The sequence below is a fragment of the Esox lucius genome, chromosome 20 (assembly GCF_011004845.1).
Source record: "Esox lucius isolate fEsoLuc1 chromosome 20, fEsoLuc1.pri, whole genome shotgun sequence".
Classification (NCBI taxonomy): Eukaryota; Metazoa; Chordata; class Actinopteri; order Esociformes; family Esocidae; genus Esox; species Esox lucius.
The window spans coordinates 30,253,512-30,277,243 of NC_047588.1; the positions used below are offsets into that span (position 1 = coordinate 30,253,512).

The 23,732-nt window shown below is 44.1% G+C and overlaps 1 protein-coding gene across 2 annotated transcripts; it reads right to left on the minus strand.

The window, feature by feature from the left end:
• Positions 1–2: 2 nt before the first annotated feature.
• On the minus strand, positions 3–19,813 carry fam171a1 (family with sequence similarity 171 member A1). 2 transcript variants are annotated; one of them, XM_010884754.3, is made up of 9 exons: positions 19,497–19,813; positions 12,488–12,715; positions 11,889–11,981; positions 8,683–8,841; positions 7,857–8,033; positions 4,388–4,504; positions 3,766–3,880; positions 3,507–3,624; positions 3–3,311 (listed from the first exon to the last, which is right to left on the minus strand). In XM_010884754.3, exons 1-9 carry the CDS (start codon positions 19,603–19,605, stop codon positions 1,728–1,730), a joined length of 2,700 nt encoding a protein of 899 aa, XP_010883056.1. In that variant the 5' UTR covers positions 19,606–19,813; the 3' UTR covers positions 3–1,727. The 2 variants fall into 2 exon arrangements, with proteins under 2 accessions (XP_010883056.1, XP_034144875.1); XM_034288984.1 differs by lacking the exons at positions 12,488–12,715; positions 19,497–19,813 and adding an exon at positions 12,078–12,445.
• Between the last annotated feature and the right edge of the window lie 3,919 nt (positions 19,814–23,732).

The following is a 23,732-nucleotide window of genomic DNA, read 5'->3' on the forward strand; positions in this document are numbered from 1 at the left end:
AGTGCAGTTTGTCTCTTTATTCTGAATAATAAGCGTAAATCATAATACAAGCAACCAGTTAAGACATTAAGAACGGAGGGCATCATTAAATACGGGACTCTCCCAGAATGGTTATTATGGGTTACAATAGGGTACAGAGGGAGAGGATGAGGGATCATTCACAACACTGGCTCACACATCAACACAGAGGAGAGCAAGGGATATACACTGTAATATGCCCCAGAAGTGTCATACGCAGCCTCACACACACACACTCACACAAGTTGATGTGTATTGTCTTCACACACATAAAGATATGCACACTTAGGCACATGCTCGCTCAATACGGCAGAACTGCAGACAGACGCACTCAACAGAGACAAAACAACTGGCACAGAAACACAGAGGCAGACGCACAAGTGAGGTCTGACATTTAATGTCTACACATAATCTAGCTATGGCCACACAGAATCCTGTCCTTATGACTGAGGTTGGGGAGAGAAAAGGGGTTACTGCGTGCCGTCTGCCGAGGATAGCGGGGATGGGGGGGTGATGAGGTAGTGGAGGGAAAAGGATGAATAAATAGTTGACCTGATCAACTAATGTCTATGATCCCATCTTGGACAAAAGGCACTTGGAACACAAGAAAGTAAATTATAGCAGATTCAAAACAACAGGATGCAGTTTGGTTTTAGAGAAAAAGGCTTGGGTGTGTATGTGTTTAAAAGCAAAAGAAAAGAGTAAAAAAAAAAAACATCTAAAAAAAAAAAAATAGCAAGAACACGTGTAAACTAGTTTGGCAACGAAAATCAGAAACACTTAAAATGACAAAACAAGGCATCTCAAGCAGCTGTATAAAAGTGATGCATAGCCATTCAGAGCAAAGTATGCCGACGTCAGTGGTTCAACGCTGAAAAAACCTTCATATAAAACCCTCATACAGGCACTGTACTATACTATCCACAGTCACCAACATAGGGTGGTGTCTCCCGTTTATTATCTGACCCACCAACCTTAAGGTTAAGGTTCCCCATCCATACATTGTGTGGAGGTTAAGGTTCCCCATCTATACATTGTGTGGAGGTTAAGGTTCCCCATCTATACATTGATTGGGAAGAAAGTGGAAACCTTTCAGTTGAAGACTTGTGGGGGGGAAAAGACTGATGAGCGACTTCTACCTGAAGTATATACCTTTAGAGTACATTAGAGATGATTCCTTTCCCGTTATATGCGTGTCTCGCTTCCTGGTCATTGACCTTAAAACACTGCTATCCTGTTCTACCTCGACCTGCTGGTAGACATCCGCCATATTGCTTTTACTTGTCTAATGCTTATTAGATATGTGAACAGAAGCAGATAGGACTGAGGAAAGGTAGCCGCTGATAACTATTGAAGCCTGCCCATTGTCTGTCTCACCTTGAGTCTCCAGCTCCACTTTTCTGACACACGTAATTTACCCAAGGCATAGCAGTTGTGCATAATTTTTTTTTGTTGCTTTGGGAGTATATCTGTATCACTCCATTAAAGTCTCTATGGCATGTCTAGTCAGTGGTCTGTTCATATAGTGGTGTTAGAATAAATTAAAGATTTCACATGTCATTAAAGATATCAGAATGTATGGAGCAAACCTTTTAGTCATTTCCATCCACTTTAGCTCCCAGTGCAGGTATACTTCCTGAATCTCTTTAACTGGCAGATCCACCTTCATGTTATTCTGGGGGAAGAGGTCACAGATCAAGCTTCAAGGGTTATTTTAGGTTAAAGGCAGCCAGAAGGGGGCGTTCCTCCCTCTTCTGCCAGGGGCTTTTCTTCTCCTCCTCTCCATCTTCATCAACAGCCAGTAAGGCATTCTGGCCATGCTCAGTTCTGAGAACACCTCCTTCTGGATCTGGGAGGGGAGATGGAGGGGAGGGAAAGGAGAGAGGCGATGGAGCCTCTTTCTGTATCAATCCCTCTCCTCCATGCTCCTCCTCGGTCTCGTCCTCCACCGCTCTGTCCTCATGTTTTTCTGGATGTCCGTGTGTGTTCTGCACCACTGGTCCCAAAGGGCTGTCCTGGGGACTACCCTCAGGGACCTCCTGGCTGTCTGCCCCTTCCAGGTCATCCACATATACCAGCTGAGTGTAGGCCATGGCAGGGGGGCCACTTTTCGTCCTGACCCTTTCTCTCTCCTTCTCTCTTTCCCTCTCTCCTACCTTTCTCTCTACCTCCCTCCCCCTCCGCCCCACTCTGGGCTCATTCAGGTCCACGCCGGAATCCAGACTTGTGTCGTTTCCGTTGCCGTGTCTAACACCACTGTTGTTACCGTGGCTACCTGCTCCCCCTGGGTTCCCCTTGGTTTGTCCAGCACGCTGCAAGTCTATGTAAGAGTGTCTGATGGCGTTGGACCGTCCGTCCAATGAGACGAACCAGGCCCGCGGATGTGGGAGGGGCTTCCCTCCACGCAGCTCCATCAGTTTCCTCTCTGCCAATAACGTGTCCTCGCCATTCATTTGCATAAGCCCTGCCTCCCCAAGGGCTGTTGGGATAGACAGGGACTCTGATAGGCTGCTCCAATCCTCTTGCACGTCCCCTTGTCCCAGGTTGGCTGAGGCTGTGATGTGTGTTTGCCCCAGAAGCTGCTGGGAGTGCGAGGCGTTGAGCTCAGCCTGGATGGTCTCCAGGTCACTCTGTTGGTCAGTCTGCAGGAGCAGGGCCTGGCCACACAGAGGGTGCTCCCCAGGGAGGCGCATGTAGTGGGCTGGGATGACCAGGGTGGGCCGGATCCTCCTGGGGTAACTGTCCCCACCGCTCAGCAGGTCCACAGAGCCACAGCACAGCAGCTGGCCTGGCCTGGGGAGTGACAGGGGCAGGGAGCCTGGGGGGCGCTCCAGGTGGTCCACTGACCGGGACAGGAGGTAGTCCGGTGGTCTGCGCTCACACCCCTCCCCTCTGGCAGGGGAGATCGGGGGGGAGCAGGGGGAGGCAGCCTCACACACACTAGTTCCACCCTCACCACTCAGCTCACCTGCCAACGCCTGATTTGACGAGAGTCTATCTGGAAGCTGATTGGTGGATGAGCAGACTGAGGTATATGACTGACGGTAGCCAGTGTCTGTCCCAGGAGAGAGGGCTGACTTTAACGGGAACGTCTCCACAGACTGACGGTAGTCTCTGCTGCGTGGTGTCAAGTTGCATAGTGATGAACCGTGACGACTTTGGCTGTGGTTGCCTAGCGACATGCGACTGTGGTTTCCATGGGAGACCAGGTCATGGTGATCGTAGGCGGAGGGTTTAAGCATGGGAGTGGTCATGTCAGGTTCTGTTGTTGTAGAAACAAGTTCCAGATGAACCTAAAAAATATTAAAATATTTTAGTTTCCACAATAAGTTTCTTTGCACTATTTCTAATATTATTTCTAAAATACCATGTCAAAAACATTCTATTAAAAACATTGCCATACTGTTAATACTACTTAACATTAACCATACTGTTAAAAATTAGCATGTTTGTGTGAAGAGTGCCGTTGTCTCTGGTTGTCAGCTGACCTCGCTGCTGATGAGGTTGAGATGGGACATGGAGGTTGCCTGGTCCCTCTTACTACCCTCCAGACCAGACGACAGAGTCAGCTTCCGGTGGGACAGTCGAGGCTTCACACAACGACCCCTGTAGAGGCAGAAGAAGTGATAGTTAAGATAAGACATCCTGGGTTTCCCTCACTGACACACAGAGCCAGCCTGACAGGCAGGCTGACAAACAGCCAGCCAGCCCAATAGACAGACAACCTGCCTGACAGACAGGACTAACCTGCAGTAGTAGAGGAGCAGACAGAGCAGGCAGAGGAGGATAAGAGCCATGCCTCCCAGTATGGCCAATAGGAAGACTGTGTGATACATGGTGATGTCCTTAGCAACCACAGGACCTGCAGAAACACACAATGTATATTACAGGAAGTTTTTCCTGGTGTTTCGGTACCTGTGTGTTTTTCAGAATAAGGATATTATCAGTATATCCATTAGCTGTTGCAAAAGCAGACACCATTTTTACAGGGGTACACATGAACATTAAACAGAACAATGAGACAAGAATAGCTCAAGGATTTTAATTCTAATTTTAAACTTCCTGTCCTGACTAAACATTACCTATGCACCACATATAGGTCAACAGAAACATATTTAGTCCAGATAGGGGTGAGAGGTTATAGGTATCAGGTGTGTGTTGGTGTGTGTAGCGACAACATGGCAGTGTGTTTCAGGTGCCAGGTGTGTGTTGGTGTGTGTAGCGACAACATGGCAGTGTGTTTCAGGTGTCAGGTGTGTGTTGGTGTGTGTAGCGACAACATGGCAGTGTGTTTCAGGTGCCAGGTGTGTGTTGGTGTGTGTAGCGACAACATGGCAGTGTGTTTCAGGTGTAAGGTGTGTGTTGGTACCTGTATCTAGCGGGGACATCGCGGCCACCCAGTACCCCAGCTGAGGGGCAATATATGTCAGGCTGAGATGGTCACCCTCCCTCTGTACATAGCCCAGACTGCTCTTCAACCAGGCCCCTACACAGACACAATCACACAAACAGGCACACGCTTAGATATAAAGCATATAGCACTGCTGCAGTCCTCCAGTCAACCACAGGGAGGCAGTAGTCACACAGTGACAGTCATGTAAGCCAACCCGGCCAGGAGCCATTGGAGCTGGAATCATCATAACACAGCCAGATATTCATTGTGTAGATTATTGGTCTGAGGTCAGGCTTTCCTTTTGTCCCAAACAGTACCAGTCAGAAGTTTACAGTACCAGTCATTCAAGGACATTTCTTTATTTTTGCTGTGTTCCACATTGTAGAATAAAAGTGAAGACATCACAACTATGAAATAACACATTGAATCATGTAGTAACCAAGAAATGCTAAACAAGGCGCATGCCAGGTGACTAGCTCATGAAGCTGGTTGTGAGAATTATGTGTAATCTGTTTGTTTAACTTTTTTGGTAACTATGTGATTCCATGTGTTTTTTCATAGTTTTGATCTCTTCACTAACATCCCACAATGTAGAAAATGGCCAGAAATTAGGGAAATACCCTGGTACTGTAGATATGTGGCATATAGGGAAATACCCTGGTACTGTAGATGTGTGGCATATAGGGAAATACTATGGTACTGTAGATGTGTGGCATATAGGGAAATACTATGGTACTGTAGATGTGTGGCATATAGGGAAATAACCTGGTACTGTAGATGTGTGGCATATTGGGAAATACTGTGGTACTGTAGATGTGTGGCATATAGGGAAATACCCTGGTACAGTACCCTGGTACTGTGGCATATAGGCTTATCTTGGTAGGCTGACAGTAAAACAGCGGGATCAGCAGGGGATTCTCTGTCTGTTATAGATGTAATCCAGTTAGCATGGAACAAGTCATGTACAGGGAGGGAGGGGAGGGAAACCAGAGACGAGGAGAGAGATGGCTGTGACTCAGCTTCTTTGTGACACACACACACACACACACTTTTCTCATCGATCCCCATGGACAAGTACAGCCCAGCACTAACGCAGTCCAGCACTGCCCTCCAGGAGTGCAACTCTTCCCGGGTGACTTTTTACAGTCGCAACGTGGACATCGTGCTTTCCTGTTGTCCCGCTACGTGGTGCAGTCGTACGGTGCCAAAATGCCGGAGGTTGTCATTTAGGAAACCACAGCTGACATGAAGTCTTACAGCCAGTGAGTCCAGTGGCCTCGTGTTGACACATGGGCAGGCAGACAGACAGAGACACGGTAAAGACAGCCGGTCTGTCCGTGGCTGTGTTCTCTGTCTGTCCGTCCTTTCATCGGTCTGTCTTCGTCATTGTCATGAAGTCAGTACTCGTCCCCTTCAAACACGGTACTAGTCCTTTGTTTGTGTCAGTAAGAACTTCATTGCTGAGGCCTGTTCATATGTCAAATGGCTGGTATTCTCTGTAGTTCATTGTGTCTGGATGTGTGTTGAAGCAGAAGGTTGTGGTGGCTTTGCGTACTGGACAAACAGGACATTAACCAGCCATGTAAAGAATAGACGTTTTCTGACATGATCACGGGGGGCCCCAAGTTGATTGCCCTTAAAAAACCTACTTTGTCCTAACCCTCAATAACCTAATACAGCCCCGGAAAGAATTAAGAGACCGCTGCACCTTTTTCTTTCCTTTCAAAGAAAGTTGAAAAGGAAAGTTTTGAGTGAGGAACAGAAGTGTTCAATTTGCAGTGGTGTCTTAATTTTAATATTTCTATTCCTCACTCAAAACCTTCCTTTTTGACTTTTTTTGGAAAGGAAAGAAAAAGGTACAGTGGTCTCTTAAGTTTTTACAGAGCTGTATTTATGCCTAAACTTAACCTAGCCCTAATGCCTAACCACACCCGGTAATGTCTAACCCTAATTCTAACCTCCAATTGTAAAGTTTCCTCTAAATCTAACACTTAAGCCAAAAAATGTCATTTTTCAAATGTTTTAATAAATCCCAGTTAACCAGAGTTTGGGCATATTTACATCCATTTTATAAAACTAACACACACACACACCAAGGTAAACAGGCTCTATTTTTGCATTGCGTGACATCATTGAGCTCAATGCTTCAAAACATGACAAAACAAAAGAAAGGCAGTCAGTTACACTAGCAGAACCGGTTTCAGTGTGTACCTTCAGGATTGTTTGTCTGATCCTCTCTCTGTGTGTATATGCTCTCTCTACTGTCCATACGCAGGCCAAGTCAAAAACAAAGACCTTTCTAACATTGGTGTAATTATCAACCAGAAATACTATGGGAGAAATCTCAAACTCCCTCACACACACGCACACACACACACACGCACAGAGGCGCACACACACAGAGGCGCACACCCAGAGGGGCACTCACACACACACCCAGAGGGGCACTCGCACACAGAAAAACCCAGCCAAAGTGACACTATTGCTGCTCAGTGGAAAAACTCAATTAACACAGTTGCCTGTTGGGTTGTTTATTTGGGGGTTGCTAAGAAACCAGTGGGCTAAAACACAGAGGACCAGAGAAGGCTGGGAAATATTAACCCCTACAGCACCTGTATGTGTGTCTTTGTGCTCGTACAGACCCAGTCCTAATAAGCTAATTTGGCTGGTGAATGGTCTCCTTCACCAAATCACGTTGGGTTGGTCACACTGACTGGCACAGGACACAGGCTGTCCCCCAAATCACCTCCCTGCAATACTGGCTGAGCCAAAAATCGAACTAGAACTGTAAGAACTTTAGCCAGAGAGGGAGGGAGGGATTTCTCCAAAAGATTAGGCTGTTTACTTCGGCCAGTCTCGGGACGTAGGATGTGATCGGGAACAGAATGTTTTTGTGTTTTGATTTTGAGTTTAATAAAGTTCTCAATTAATCCATTCAGAACTTTGTCACACAGTGTTTATGTATGTGTGTGTGTGTGTGTGTGTGTGTGTGTGTGTGTGTAGGGGGGGTGTCTCTACTGCATTTCTGATGTTGCCAGTAGGTTTTCATAAAGATAAGAATGTGTTGATTTCCTAGCTTGAATCTCCGATGCAAACATTTCATATATTATCAGGAACCACAGATCCCACTGATATAAAAGCAGGAGGGAAGAGCGACACACACACACACACACACACCTTATCATGTGGATTTGTTGTTCAGAGGGGAGGAACTCTGGAACCAAACACAGGAAATCTGCTCACTGTGCAGAAAGGAAGACACTGAAAAGCTATGTGTGTGTCCATGGGTGTGTGTATTTCCATGAGGGTATGTGTAAGCATGAAGGTGTGTGTCCATGGGTGTGTGTATCTCCATGAGGGTATGTGTAAGCAAGGTGTGTGTGTCCATAGGGGTGTGTATGTGTCCATGGGGGGTGTGAGGGCGGGTGTGTGTGTGTGTACTCACCCAGACGGGGGTCAAACCTCCAGGCAGGGATGTGCTGATTTTCCTTGAGGCCGCTGTTGGCTGGTAGAGGGAAGGAGATGCTGATTGGCCCATTCACCTGGAGCTCCACCCCTTCACTGGCCAATAGGTGAATGGAGATGGCTGCCACTGGAGTCAGCTCAAATCTCCGCTCACTTCCTGTCAGAGAGGTGGGGAGGAGTGCAGAAAGAGAAGTCAGGGAGAGGGGAGGGAGACATGGCGGGGGTGAGAAAGGAAAGTCAATAAGTGCAGAGAGGAAAAGAAGGTGAGAGGAGAGGAAGCGTGTAGGACAAAAACAGGGATGAGTGACAACAGCCTGGAAGTGGTTAGGGCAGAGGTCTTTGTCTTGGTGGGGGTGGAGGTCTTTTTGCCTTGGTGGGGGTGGGGTGACCTTATGTAGTAGAAGACAGACAGCACACAGGGGTAATTGTGTTACATGGGGCCTCTTCTGGATAGTATGTCTTTAATGAAGCCTCTGACAGGCCCCTCCCTTCACCCCTTTCTTACCCACCTACACATCCAATGATTCATGATTCACAACGTAACCACATGTTTAACCCAGGCGTGGTCTGACCCAAATTCTGTTGCCCCCAAGTGTGGTCTAATACCTGTTCCGTTGCCCCCAAGTGTGGTCTAATACCTGTTCCGTTGCCCCCAGGCGTGGTCTGATACCTGTTCTGTTGCCCCCCCCATGCGTGGTCTAACCCAGGCGTGATCTAATACCTGATCCGTTGCCCCCCCCAGGCATGGTCTAATACCTAATCCGTTGCCCCCCCATGTGTGGTCTAACCCAGGCGTGGTCTGATACCTGTTCCGTTGCCCCCCAGGCCCTGCAGGTAGGGGAAGTGCTGGATGTAGCTGGGGTTACTGGCCACAGTCAACAGGGCAGTGAGGTTGCTGTACGACGTGTTGGGAGGCAGGCTCAGGGCTCGACGCTGGAACTGAACCCAGGATTGACCCCTGGACCCTGGGGAGGAGAGAGACGGGGGAGATAGGGGAGAGGGAGACAGGGAGGGGATGGGGTTTGAATAGGAAATAGTAATTGACAAGGTTAGAAATAATGATTTTTAATTGAAATAATAACTGTGTCCTTCCTCCATTAGCAGCAATTCCAGCCTTGCAGACCTTTGACATTCTAGTTGTCAATTTGTCGAGGTGATCTGAAGAGATTTCACCCCGTGCTTCCTGAATCACCTCCCACAAGCTGGATTGGCTCAATGGGCATTTCTAACGTACCATACGGTCAAGCTGCTTCCACAACTGCTCAGTAAGGTTGAGATCCAGTGACTGTGCTGGACACTCTATTATAAACAGAATACCAGCTGACTGCGTCTTCTCTAAATACTTCACGCATAGTTTGAAGCTGTGGGGTCATTGTCCTGTTGTAAGAGGAAATTGGCTCCATTCAATCACCGTCCACAGGGTATGGCATGGCGTTGCAAAATGGAGTGATAGCCTTCCTTCTTCGAGATCCCTTTTACTCTTTACAAATCTCCCAATTTACCAGCACAAAAGCAACCCCAGACCATCACATTGCCTCCACCATGCTTGACAGTTGGCGTCAATTGCTGATGCTCCCGATACTCAACTAGTCTTAAGGCCAGTTTTATTGCTTCTTTAATCAGCACAACAGTTTTTAGCTGTGCAAACATAATTGCAAAAAGGTTTTCTAATGATCAATTTACTTTTTAAAATTATAAACTTTTAGCAAACACAACGTGCCATTGGAACACAGGAGTGATTGTTGCCGATAATATGCCTCTGTACGCCTATGTAGGTATTCCATCAAAACAATTGCAGTTTCCAGCCACAATTACTCATTTACATTTCTAAGTGACCCCAAACATTAGTATAGATGTTTTCTAGTATTCGGCCACTTGAATAGTGCTTATATCAAATTAATTTCTTGGAAGGGTTGTGGTGAACACTGTATGCATACAGGTCTTTAATCCCCCCACTCCCCATCTCCATTGACTCCCACTACATCAACATCTCCCCTCTGTCGGTCCTCTTTCACCCGATCCTCCCATCTGTCACTGCCACCTCTCCATGCCCTCACTCTGACTCTCTCCATGCCCTCACTCTGACCCTCTCCATGCCCTCACTCTGACCCTCTCCATGCCCTCACTCTGACCCTCTCCATGCCCTCACTCTGACCCTCTCCATGCCCTCACTCTGACCCTCTCCATGCCCTCACTCTGACCCTCTCCATGCCCTCACTCTGACCCTCTCCATGCCCTCACTCTGACCCTCTCCATGCCCTCACTCTGACCCTCTCCATGCCCTCACTCTGACCCTCTCCATGCCCTCACTCTGACCCTCTCCATGCCCTCACTCTGACCCTCTCCATGCCCTCACTCTGACTCTCTCCATGCCCTCACTCTGACTCTCTCCATGCCTTCACTCTGACTCTCTCCATGCCCTCACTCTGACTCTCTCCATGCCCTCACTCTGACTCTCTCCATGCCCTCACTCTGACTCTCTCCATGCCCTCACTCTGACTCTCTCCATGCCCTCAGTCTGACTCTCTCCATGCCCTCACTCTGACTCTCTCCATGCCCTCACTCTGACTCTCTCCATGCCCTCACTCTGACTCTCTCCATGCCCTCACTCTGACTCTCTCACTTCCTCCTCCTGTGTTTTTCTCTCGCTCATCCCCCTCTTACTCTTCTCTCTCACTCCCTCCATCCCTCTCACGCCTTCGTTGTCTCCTAAAAGACGGATAGTGTGTTAGATGTGCATGTGTGTGAGAAGAGTTAAATGTGTAGAACTGTTGTGTGTGTGTGTGTGTGTGTGTGTGTGAGAAACTGAAATGTGTATAGTTGGGGCTCAGCGGACAGTGATGTCACAGTGTTTCCACTGTGGTGAGTGTGCATTCCTGGAGCATGAGACACCGCTTCAGCCGTGTGTGTGTGTGTGTGTGTGTGTGTGTGTGTGTGTGTGTTCGTGTTCTCTAGCTCTGTGTGTCCTCTGCCTGCAGTCAACCTGGTCTGGTATTGATCTAAAGTGTTGGAGCTGTTATGAGGTATAATCGCATTAACAGGACTGGAGTAATAAAATGTAACACCCGAAACATGTTGTGAGGGTCTTCTGTACCCATCCAAAAAGCCCCTCCTGCCTGACCTCTTGAGAGTCCTCTTCTCCCTAATGAATATTGCTCCAAACACCTCCCCTCCCCCTTCAACCCATCCACTCTCTTCCTGCCTTCTCCTTTCATTTTCTCTCGTTCTCCGTTCATCAATCCTTTGGTGTTCCAGGTTCCAGAAGTGTGGACTGTATTCACCAGACCAGACATAACTGTCTTCCACTCCAGGACAACAGACAGACACACTCCCTCGTCAGCAATATTTATACAAGCATCAGCAGCACCTCACTCTGAAAGCACAAGTGTGTTATAACACACACACACACACACACACACTTTGTTATAAAACACACACTGTGATATAAAACACACACACACACAGTGTTATAAAACACACACACACACACACAGTGTTATAACACACACACACAGTGTTATAACACACACACACAGTGTTATAACACACACACACAGTGTTATAACACACACACACAGTGTTATAACACACACACACAGTGTTATAACACACACACACAGTGTTATAACACACACACACAGTGTTATAACACACACACACACAGTGTTATAACAAACACACAGTGTTATAAATCACACACACCTTCATCAGAAACACCCACACAATGTGTTATTAAATATAGACACACACACAGGTCAGACACATGGCAGACAAAAGACCAATGTATCAGAAACTCTAATCAAACCTCAACTACTGCAATTACACAGTAACAAAGGGACCGACTCCAATCGACAGAGGACACATGCTGCCTGAAAGTGTAGTGTGTGTGTGTGTGTGTCTGTAGGTGAGGGTCATATAATAATAACAGAGATAAAGGGGGTAGACGTCTTTCATTATTAATGTGTGATGTTACTGGGAGACCACCCCCCAGGCTGCGCTGGTACACGTTTACCTTGGGATCCAGAGTTAATCTCTACTAGGTCTTCATACACCATGAGAGTGGCCGCTCTCTCCGGCAGCAGCTCCAGACTGAGAGAGGAGAACACTGCAACACACACACACAGTCATCCGTCTAGTCACTTCGTTCCCCCACAGTGTGGAAAATCGTCCGTTTCACAAATAAGACAGAAAACAATCTTACAAAGCATAAAAAATGCTTTTCCTCAAAAACATATTTTGACAGATCTCGTTGAATAACTAGTATTTCTTCTCTATTTTCTTTCACTATCAGACAAAAGTTCTCTTTCCGCTTTCCTGTCACTTTCTCTGTCTTGATTTCACTCCTTTCCTCGGTCACTCCTCCATTGTCCAGTGCTGGTTAGTGTGCTAATCCATTAAGTACTCGTTCCACTAGGTCTTTATTACTCCCTCTCTCTCTCACACACACACACACACGCACACACACTTTCCTCACACACTTGCCCTTAGCCCATTGCCTTACTATAATTAAGTAGTAATGGAACTGGAATGGAATGAAACTTGATGGCTTACACACCACTTCCTCATTGAGATTCACAATACTATTTGGACAATTTCCCTACTCGGACCTACCGGGCAGTCTGGTGGGTCTCCAGGGGGCGGAGTTTGGCACATAGCCCTGTCTGGTTGCTGTGACAACCAGCAGAGTTCCAAGGCGGTAGGGGAAGCGCAGGTAAGCATTGCCATCGGCAGCGGAGACCTCTGTGATTACGGGGGTGTGGTTGGCAAAGAGCTCGATGGTGGCTCGGCCAAGGGGCTGGTGGGTGCCGGCATCACTCAGGTGAACCTTCAAAGTCACCTCTAAACACAGAGTGAGACAGAGTTAACCAATGTGTCAGATGCAGACAAACTGGATTGTGAGTTCACGTTTCACACTTGTAGTTAACATCTAATCACAGCAAACGCCATTTCCTTGTTACCTGCCAAAAGTGAAGCCCTGGCAATACAATGGGCCCTTTACTTGTCTCTTGATGTCTGACAAAGGAAATATTGATGTAGCACATCTTCGTCAAGAGATGTTATTTTCACACACTTTCCTGGAAACTGCTAAAAACTATACCTCCATTAAACCATTAACTCTGCTGGATAGCATAGCATTTTAAAGCCCCCCCCACCCCCCCAGTGGAACACACACACCAGGCTTGTGTCTGGCCCTGATTTATAAAACAGAATGGAGGAAGCAGAAAAGACAACTAGAGATGAGGAACTCCCACGTTTCATGAAATAACTCCACTTTCTAATCTCTTATAGTTACCTGTCAATTTAGTTTTTAATATTCACTCAGGTGGCCATTAATAGATATTGAGTAGTACTTATGGGTTAGATAGTATGTTTCTAACCACTGCTTTCAACTTCAACAGAGATAATATGATTTGGCTATAAATGCACATTAAAATGTATTCAAATTGACTCAAAACTTCCTGATCAATTTCACTTCAAGGCTCTTATAAACCTGGTGGTTTGAATTCTGAATGCTTATTGGCTGATAGCCGTTGCATATGAGGCTGAATATGAAAGACTGGGCACGTCTCATTCACCCGGTTTCTCCTTAAATAGTGATACATTCCTTACTATATGCTACATCTTCATCCCATCTTTAGACATCTACCCTTTACCTTTATCATTTAGGGGTAAGGCTCTGCTGCTGAGTCATAATGTGTGAGAGCAAGATTGATAAAGATACAGCGAATAATGAATATATACATATGAGAGGGTGTTTAGGAGAAAGCAATAGGGAGAGAAGGGTTAGTATAACAACCAGGAAAGACATACGTTACCAGTATAGACCTTTTAAATCCCTCAGACTAAGCACACAAACACACACACACACACACACACACACACACACACACACACACACACACACACACCTTGCTTCACAAAGAAGCTTGGCTAACAGCTTATGGGTGACTTGGTATCAACACCATAAATAGAGGTCTAGACTTGCAGATTATACGGTGCTGCTTGAAAGTCTGTCAATTGCTTGTGCAATTACAGGCTTTTTTTTTGTGTTAACCATTAAGTCTTTATTTAATCAGAACCAGTCTTTTTTTATCTGACATAACAGGTTTATAGTTACCAATTCCATATGTTGCTTAAGAGGTGATCATACAGTATGTGTAGTAGAAAGACAAAACTAATAACGAATTAGTGCAGGTCCAAAAATAAGTGAACCCCAAGTTGCATTCTTTGGACAGATGAGTCCAGTATTAACCTTATCAAAACCATAAATAAACAAAACTGCTTACCACCAAATTTTCCCAACAATCAAAAATGGGAATGTCAAGATCTATGGCTGCTTTTCCTCCTCTGGATCAACTACACATCATCAACGGACCATGAATTTGAAGGTATACCAGGACATTCTTGAACAAAACGTCAGGAAATGTGAAGTAGAGTGTGTGTGGAGTTAAAGTAGGCCCGAAAATAGGTCTTCCAAAAAGACAACCCAAAGCATTCAAGTAAATCTACCAGGGTAAGGCTCAAGTGAAAGATTTGTAGTTCTAAGATGGTTCTGTAGCCTACTGCTGTTGTCATTTTTACAAATACGTACAAATGATATACAGACTCATGATTTACTTCCGCCAGTTACGCCTGTATTGCATTTTTGCCAGTTTGGAGAAAGTTAAAAAGTTATAAGTATTTGTCATACCTACAAGTTATAATTAGCTAGCAAATGGTGACACATGAAGTGATGAAATGAGGGCACCACACTGACATGGACACAACAGCTGGAAATGCATTGTGGTTTACTTTTTTAGCCAACAATGGATAAACTGGGGAACGGTAATATCCATGCTGCATTGATTAGAAAGAAGCTGGGAGCCTGTCGTGTCTGACTCCAAAATGAGTCAATCAAAATGTATTTATTACCAATGTTCTCCAAAATGCATTTAATTATTTTTTGCAGTGTAAGACACAAATCAGTGGTGAGCAACTGGTAGTATGATTTACGGCTTGTTATCATCCTGTTGGTAACCCCTGATCAACATACTTCTGTTGTAGACCCACATGCCTCCCTGTGGTGTTTGATCATTGGCTGTTGGGTGACCCCTGAATTAAGGCTGAAATGTCTACGCCTCCCCCTTCTGTACATGCACATACCCATCTTTTACCTTTAAACACACATCACAGGGTCCCAAAACATGCCCTCCCACCACACCCAGCACCCCTTTCTCCACATTCTCTCTGTAAGCAAGATGGTTTATGGGCAAATTTGGCAGATACATTGGCGAACACAGGGTCAGACAGATACAGAACATATGGTATAGATTTTTTTCTTTGTCGGCTTGGGGATTCGATCTAACAACCCTTCGATTACTGGTTAGATGCTCTAACTAAAATGCTGCCTGGCGCACTACAAATTCTCTCACCCAAAATATATATTTTTAATAACAGTCGTTGTAGTGGATCTTTTAAGGTTAGTGAAAATATCCACTGTTACCATGGAGTTCCTCCAGCACAGAAGCATTCAGGCAGGCATTCTCAAGGCATTACATCACTTCCTATTCCAGTGTTTCCATTATTCGTTGGGGGTACCATCTGTGCTCACTCTGAAGAGCTCCCCTGAGAGATACGCACACAAGCACGCGCCATTCCCCATTCGGATCTAATAAATCTCTGGTGACATCATCCTTAAACGGGATAGACCCCTCTAACTGTGTGTGTGTGTGTGTTTGTGTGTGTATCAAAACACACATTCAAAAATGTGTGTCAAAGCAGCAAGGTTGTGTTTTAACAGCCTTGTAAAACCAGTCAATCTTTAAGTAACTGGCTTTCTGTTGACTAGTTTGTCTGTGTGCACGCCCTATGGAGGATAAAGGCATCAAAGAGGGTTTTGCTGCAATCTACCACCAGTTAGCTCTAGCAACAGCAGCAGTTAGCTCTAGCAACAGCAGCAGTTAGCTCTAGCAACAGCAGCAGTTAGCTCTAGCAACAGCAGCAGTTAGCTCTAGCAACAGCAGCAGTTAGCTCTAGCAACAGCAGCAGTTAGCTCTAGCAACAGCAGCAGTTAGCTCTAGCAACAGCAGCAGTTAGCTCTAGCAACAGCAGCAGTTAGCTCTAGCAACAGCAGCAGTTAGCTCTAGCAACAGCAGCAGTTGGCTCTAGCAACAGCAGCAGTTGGCTCTAGCAACAGCAGCAGTTGGCTCTAGCAACAGCAGCAGTTGGCTCTAGCAACAGCAGCAGTTGGCTCTAGCAACAGCAGCAGTTGGCTCTAGCAACAGCAGCAGTTGGCTCTAGCAACAGCAGCAGTTGGCTCTAGCAACAGCCACAGCAGTTGGCTCTAGCAACAGCCACAGCAGTAATGGCTGTATGAGACAAAAAGTATGCAAGAGGTGAGATGTGGATGAGTGTGAGGAAGACCAAATGTGTGTTCAACTTGAGGCTATTGAATAGACTCTGATGTGAGACAGAACGTCATCACTAAGCCCTGTCAATAACATGAATAATAACAACACTCGGTATCATCACCTCAGATGCTCTTCAAAATCTTGCAGACACTGCATATTTAAATTGAAAAAAGAAAATGTGTAGAGTAACGTGGAAAGTTGTATTTAGAAGAGCAATAACTAGCAATAACTTTTTATGACATGAACATGTGTCATAAAAACTCCATAGTATGTCCTCTCACATAAGACTTCAAGATTGTTGTTTTAATGGTATTTAGAAAAAGCACTTCATAGTAATCATATGACGTGCCCCTTTTCACGTAAATGGACATCAACTACAAGAAGAAATGCTGCATGGGAAATGGAGTCAGATAATGTTGCCGTCCCTGGTGGGTTCTATTAAATGGTTAATGGTTCTGTTACAGTATGTAGATTTGTGAATATAACTTATACTGGGACAAGGTCTTGAACATACAACCTTTGTCTTCATAGCTGGATAATTGAGGGTGAAACTTTCAGTGTTAAGGCATCAATATTGTTGTCTATAGAAAATAAGTAACTAATTACATATTGTTTCTAAACAATTTATTAGTTGGCAGACAGATTAGGTACCCCCAATGGAGTACCAAAAAAACATCACTTGGAGATCATTCATAGAACTTATACTACTACAAACAATACTCCCCTGTATTCTTTTTCTGTTAACGAAATCAATTTATTGTTTTACCTATGGGGTTGCTTTGCTGCCTCAAGGCCTGAACAGATTGTAATCATTGAGGGAATTCAAATCAGGCTAACATGTAAGTCTGTCATCAAGCTTAAGAGGTTGGGTCATGTAAGGCATGACAATTACCCTAAACAACTAAGAAAATCTAAAACCAAATGGCTTATACAGAAGACAATTCATTTGCATCTTGAAATGGCTAAGTCAGTTCTGACCTCAAAACATTTAACATTTTGTAGCATGACCTGAAGCAAGACAGTCATGCTACATATCCCAAGAATATCAACGAATATAAAACAGTTCTGTAAGAAGGAATAGGCCAAAATACCTCCTACCAGTTTTGAAGGTTTTATCAGCACTACTAAAAGGTTTATTGAAGTTATTGCTGCATAAAGAGGTTCCACAAGTTACTGAAAATAATGGCTAACATACTTTTTCCAGCCTATGCTGTTTGTTCGTCAGTAAAGTGTTACATAAGCATGTTCTTTGTTTAATCACACTGTTTATCTAGTTATAACTAAACAAACATTCATCAAGGGTTGCAGGTAATTCTAACTTTTTCTTGCAACCGTAGATGCTTAAGTTCAAATCATGCAACAACAGTAAATGTTTGTTGCTAGGTCTCAAGTCCAAACTTCTGGCCTTATGAGCACAGGCAGTGGAATAGGCAAACATATCAGGTCTGGTTGAATATTTATTTCCAAGCTCCTCCACTTGTGGAATCATGCTTAAATTAATAAAGTAATCCATTCCAAGGGGGCAAATACTTATGCAATCAATTATTTTCTGTTTTATTTTAACATAATGAACTGTTTTAATCAGTGGTAAAAACACCTAATTAAATACATTTTGAATTCATGTTGTCACACAAAGAAGAAAAGTACAAAGGGGGAAAAGATTTGAGAGGCACAGTAAATGTAAATACCCTCACATAAACCCTAAAATTCTGCAATTTAAGTCATTGTTTACAGAGCCAAAACAACAAAACCTGTCACTGTCCAAATAAAGTATGGACTGCACTGTATGAATAATAGCAAGGGAGGAATGTGTTCCTAAGGTCTTGTAAGTGAAAAATTCTAATCTCCGACGTCTACCTCTTCAAGGATGAAATTGCATTTTTCTTAGAAATAGTCTGGTTGTACCACTTCCATGGATTCACACCAAGGGGGTGTGGCCAACAGTAACCCTATATACCAGGCAGGGCCTGACATCTGTCATTGTTGTAGTTCTGCATTAGCAACATTACATATACCATCAATAATAAAAAAACAAATGCTTTGGTCTTCCTGGTCCAGTCATCTAGCCCTGTTTGCCATGAGTTTCCCCGTTGTGCTGTATTATGGTTTTCAGTTGCCTATTGCAAGTTGGACCTATATCTAGAGAGAAGCCCACAGTATCGACCAGACCAGAGCCCCAGGGAGGGTCTAAAGGTTACATCAGAACGAGAGAGAAAATAAACTACATCCAGTTTTGACATCAACTAATATGACCGGACACGTAAAATAGCTTAACACATTATTGTAATATACTGTAGTCTTACAAAACTACGCCTATGGGCAGTTACAAACCGCATCTGCAATAAATTGTGGCTAGCCTTCGAGGCTCTTCTCTCTCAGCTTTAGAATTAATACAATTAAACACAAATTCGTTGAATCTCTGACCGCATCTTGACTTTCACTTCTGATTTGAGTCTGAAGGAGAATATCACGTATCAGCAGTACAATGTTCAGCTAGTAGGCCTATATCAAATAACAGCATGGTTAGCAAAACATGGAACATTCCAATGTCCCCAAAAGGACAATTTAAGATATTTTATTGGTCAGGAAGGTGTTGAAAGGGAAGAGTTTTGCAGAGTGGCGGGCTGGATTCAAACCCCTGATGCAGCAGAACATGTGCACTAGAGGCAGTGCACACAACCCGTGGACACAGAACTATGATTTTGAATGGGAATCATTTTCTGGTCCCCACAAGGATAGTACGACTATCTATAGTAAGAAAGAGATTGATTCCTCCTCCTACATTAACTGTACATCACTGGTGACTTCCTGACCCAGCTGCTGGCTGAAGTTTAGTGTCTAATTATGTCTGGAGCAATCTAGTTAACCAGCTTTTTTTTTTTTGCTGAAATACGCGTTGTAGGCACTTTAAACCAATTCAAATGAAATAAGGCCCTGGTTGAATGAAACGCGAACTACAGATTCATAACATCTGGTGGCCGAAAAACTGTAATTTTAGTAAGCTAGCTAGCTTGCCAATAAAAATGCAATCTAACGTTCCCTAGCTAGCTAACCCCTTTCGCTAGTTAACTACGATAGCTATCTTGTACAGATTTCAGTACCGAGATTAAAAAGCCGATGTACCGCCAGCTATTCCGAGCTATTGGAGTAACGTTAGCTAGTAACACGAATATTCCACAAAACAACAAACTCACTTTTTTTAGGTGACCGATTCGTTTTAGCTACAGTACCTTTCAGATCGTTGTCTTGCAGAGTTTTGGTTACGGCTTTCCACACATTGCATCCCAAAAGACAGAGTACAATCGCCGCGGTCCTGCTCAAATCAACGACCCGCATCATTGCAGATAGCCCAAAAAAAGGTTTAGCTAAAAAGTAAATATTTTCTGGCTACATCAAAGTATTGTAGAATACTCCCATGTTCATTAGGCAACACTACACATTTTGTAGTATCAGCATTCACACTATTTTTTCCAGTATGTCCCGTTATGTTCTGCATTCCACCCCTCTTAGCGCTTGCTCGGTTATTTTTTTATGTTCTGTGAGAAAGTCAGCCAAGCCAGGGCGGCCCCACGTTAACCACTCCGCCACCATGAAACGTAGTCATTTGTAGGGGTCCACTGCACTCTGCAGGCGAATCGCTGAACATAAGAAAATATTTGGAAGAGTCAACAGCTATGCCTGTATTTGTATTATTTACCCTAATCAATCTGAAACAAAAACAAAAGCAGCATTTCACGACAGAAAAATTGCCTACTAGTTTGTAAATTTATTTGTAAAGAACCACAAAGAGTAGTCCACATTGCAGAGATGTCTTTAAGTCACTTCAGACAAGTCCGAGTCAAGTCTCAAGTCACTGCATGCATGTTCCAGTCAGGTCTTAAGTCACTGCATGCATGTTCCAGTCAGGTCTCAAGTCACTGCATGTATGTTCCAGTCAGGTTTCAAGTCACTGCATGCAAGTCCAAATCAAGTCTCAAGTCACTGCATGCAAGTCGGAGTCAAATGTAATCGCTTGAGCTACCAGATCAGAACAAAGCGTGAAGGCAGGTTTTTTCCTTAGTTTTAGCTATTCTATATTTACCTTCCAAGTGCAAAATGTTCCCTGACACAAGTCCAAGTTACAGACTTAGCAGGGACCTTAGTTGGAGCCCACATAAATAATGTGCAGGGACAGAAATACACCTGAATTGCAATAAGATCTCAGGAAAGAAGGCAGAATATCTAGCCCTGGGTATCCAAAGGTTCCCAACTGGGGCAAATTGGATGAAGGAGAACTGAATATAGCAACTAACAAAGAATGGCTCCCACAGGGGATCTCCCCTAAAACAGGTCTTTGTCAAAACACCCTGCATTCATATATATTTTCCACACCAATAATTAAGGAAAATGTAGTCTCTGTCTCTTCTATATATTACAATTAGATAAAAGTCTAGATTTCCCTAACAAGTTTTACACTGTATGCATGTCTTTCATTATTTCTCCCTCTAAAAGCGAGCAGGGTGTTTTCATTGGTCCAGGTATCCAGGTGCGATGGGTGGCCCGTAGGAGAAAAGGGAGAACCAACACTCGTCCCACTCATACCCAAATGTACAACTCAATTGAAACCAGAGGTAAGAAGCAGACAAGCTGCTTCTCCTTCATTAGTTTGCAAGGGTGACAGGATAGCCCATTTGGAATGTCTGTTGACACCAGTACCCTAAGAAAACAGTAAGTCTCCTCTCTGCCCCACCAAAATCATCTTCCCGAATGTGTAAGACAGCCTCATGGGACCAGAAGTAAGCAGCCGTACTAGGTAACAACAGCCCAGAAAGAGTAACGATAACCCATGTGCCCATGGGATAAGAAGTTAGAATTTTATACTCTGGGATTAACCCATCCAGTTTAATCAGTTGAACTGTGTTCTACTGTACTTTCTCTATTCCTGAAGCTGTCGGTTGGCCTCTTAGGGAGGAACATGTGCTTTGATAGGACAAGAATGTTGTACATTTATACTATACTAGAACTCCACTGTCTCTGACCTAATTAATGAAATGACACAGGTTTCCCACCAGGCTCACAGTGATGACATCAAGGACCATTCTCCTGGATAATTGGGTTATGGGGTCAGTATTGCTGGGTGGGCTTAGAATGGGTTGGTATAGTCATTGTAATCATAGTAGTTAGAGCCTTTTTAGTATTTTTCTGCCGATTGGCTCTGAGTGTGTTGTTTTGCAGGAAGGATCAGTTTAGCATAGAACTGGAAGACAGGCCTTAGTTTGAGACATCCCAATGTTTAACATGACTGATTCTCCCAGATCAGAAACCTACTAACTCATAGACTTCCTGATTTACTGATGCCCATATATACTGGCTACACCACAAGTCCACACTTAGGTAAAATATTCACATGGTTAACCTGGAGTTGCCACGATGGTATACATCAAACCCAGAAGGGGCCCTGACCCAGTGTGGCAAACCACAGGACGACTACGATGACAGACCCAGGATACTGGAACTATCGGAAGAAGAGCCAGATGTAATTTGCATAACCATAACAACTGTCTTGATTGTAAGTGTTTAATTCAAAGTAACTGTAACCTCCTGGTCCTAAATGTGTTCTTTTAAAATATAAATTCATTTTTCTTGTCTTGTCCCTGATGGGACAAAAGGGAGAAATTGTTCAAAATTAATTTATGAACATATCCTAAGTTATCTATTATTCTGCAAATCCAGTGTAATAAATGTACTGATTTAGACTAGACCTGAATTTGCTTTAGACTGTTCATGGTTTCCACAGATAGGAGAAGACCTAGGTCAGCATGCAATGTTCTTAGAAGGGATTATGGCCACAACCAAAAGGACCAGGCCTCAAACCCATTTTATCTATGGCCCTGGTACAGATGGCTCCAAGGTAAGTTGCCTGTGTCTCCTCTGTTTCTTCTATTTGGGCAGGAAAGAGACTAGGTGTAGCTCAGATCAGGAGGTCACTTAACTCAAACCTAGAACTATGGTTGCCCTGACAGTGTAGGGTCTTATCTTGTTTTGCTATTAGTATGACGACTTGTTTTTGTATGTATCTTATAGCATAAGAGATAATATGTTTAAAGGGCCTCTTGCAAGAGGCCCTTTAAAAAGCTTCCTGGACCACACTAGGTGTTGGTAGAGGCTGGAACACACTGAGCATTGAAAGAGAGTCCAGGACCACAGTGGGAGGTGGGAGAGGTTCCTGATGGACCACACTGAGTGTTTGGAAAGGTTCCTGCTGGACCAAACTGGGTGCTGGAAGAGAGTCCTTGACCACAGTGGGGAATGGGAAAGGTTCCTGCTGTACCACACTGGGTGCTGGAAGAGAGTCCATGACCACAGTGGGGGGTGGGTGAGATTCCTGAAGGACAACAATGGGTGCTGGAAGAGAGTCCTTGACCTGGGCCTCTCTGGTCCTCAGAAGGTTCAATGGTCTAGTGGGGGTCTCTGAGAAGGAGGGGTCTAAAGAGGTGAAAGCAATAATGTATGATCAGAACAATTGTTATGATACTATTCAGTACTCGTACTCGGTTACTGTTTCGACGATTGTTCCCGTGGATCCACAAAATGTAACTGAAATAATCAACTGTTATACGAACGACTGTTGAGTCTCTTCATAATAAGTTGCAGACATTTTTCCATCTTACCACAAAATGGCATGCATATAATGTATGTTACTGTTGATACAAGGTGCTGCCATCTTGGTTTACGAACTCGAGGCCAGTGGGGTTCTTCCAACTTTCTGAGTTGGAATGCCAACTTGAGTGGGCATTCCAACCTCTATGTACAAATGAAATGCGCCATAGTATAATAAATTATATAGGAAAATGACAACAGTATACTAATTAAGTAGTAATTTATGAATCTTTCAGTAAGCTTCTGTAATTTGTGTTCCTTATTTGTTACTTCTCCATTTTTATCAAATATATGTAGCCTACTCAATGTTTTAGTAAGTCTAGCCTATGAAACCCCCCAAAATTCAAAATAATTTATTCACTGATTTCTATTCACAGTAAGCTATTAAAATTACTTTATTTAGATTTTCAAATTTAGATTTTGCAGTATCGTGTGGGGAATTCCATCTTTGATTGACTATATAATCTCAGAGATATCAAGTTTTCCTCCTTTCAGATACAGCCTATCACATAGGAATTAAATCACTCTTGCAAGAGGCCCTTTAAAAAGCATATGTGTTGTGAATCATAAACCCCAAAAAACACACTATTGTCAGGATTGTCTGGGAGAGTTGACCTGACAGAGTTTCTAAGCAATAGAAACAACGTGAGTGACAGTAGAGTGTACATACAGGGAGGAAGGAGAGGATAAAGATCTTCAGGATGACAGGCCTTCAGCTGGAATTCCCTGTGTGTGCTTTATAGTTACATATACTGTATATTTGAAATCTCACTGGTAATTATATGAGACTTCATATTACATTGTATAACACTTAGATGCTATTGATT

Coding starts and splice junctions, on each gene's coding strand:
- fam171a1 (XM_010884754.3), bottom strand. CDS start 19,605: ATGATGCGGGTCGTTGATTTGAGCAGGACCGCGGCGATTGTACTCTGT. Junction 12,716..19,496: donor GCAAGACAACGATCTGAAAG/GTACTGTAGCTA, acceptor CTCTGTGTTTAG/AGGTGACTTTGAAGGTTCAC. Junction 3,881..4,387: donor GATGTCCCCGCTAGATACAG/GTACCAACACAC, acceptor GTGTTTCTGCAG/GTCCTGTGGTTGCTAAGGAC.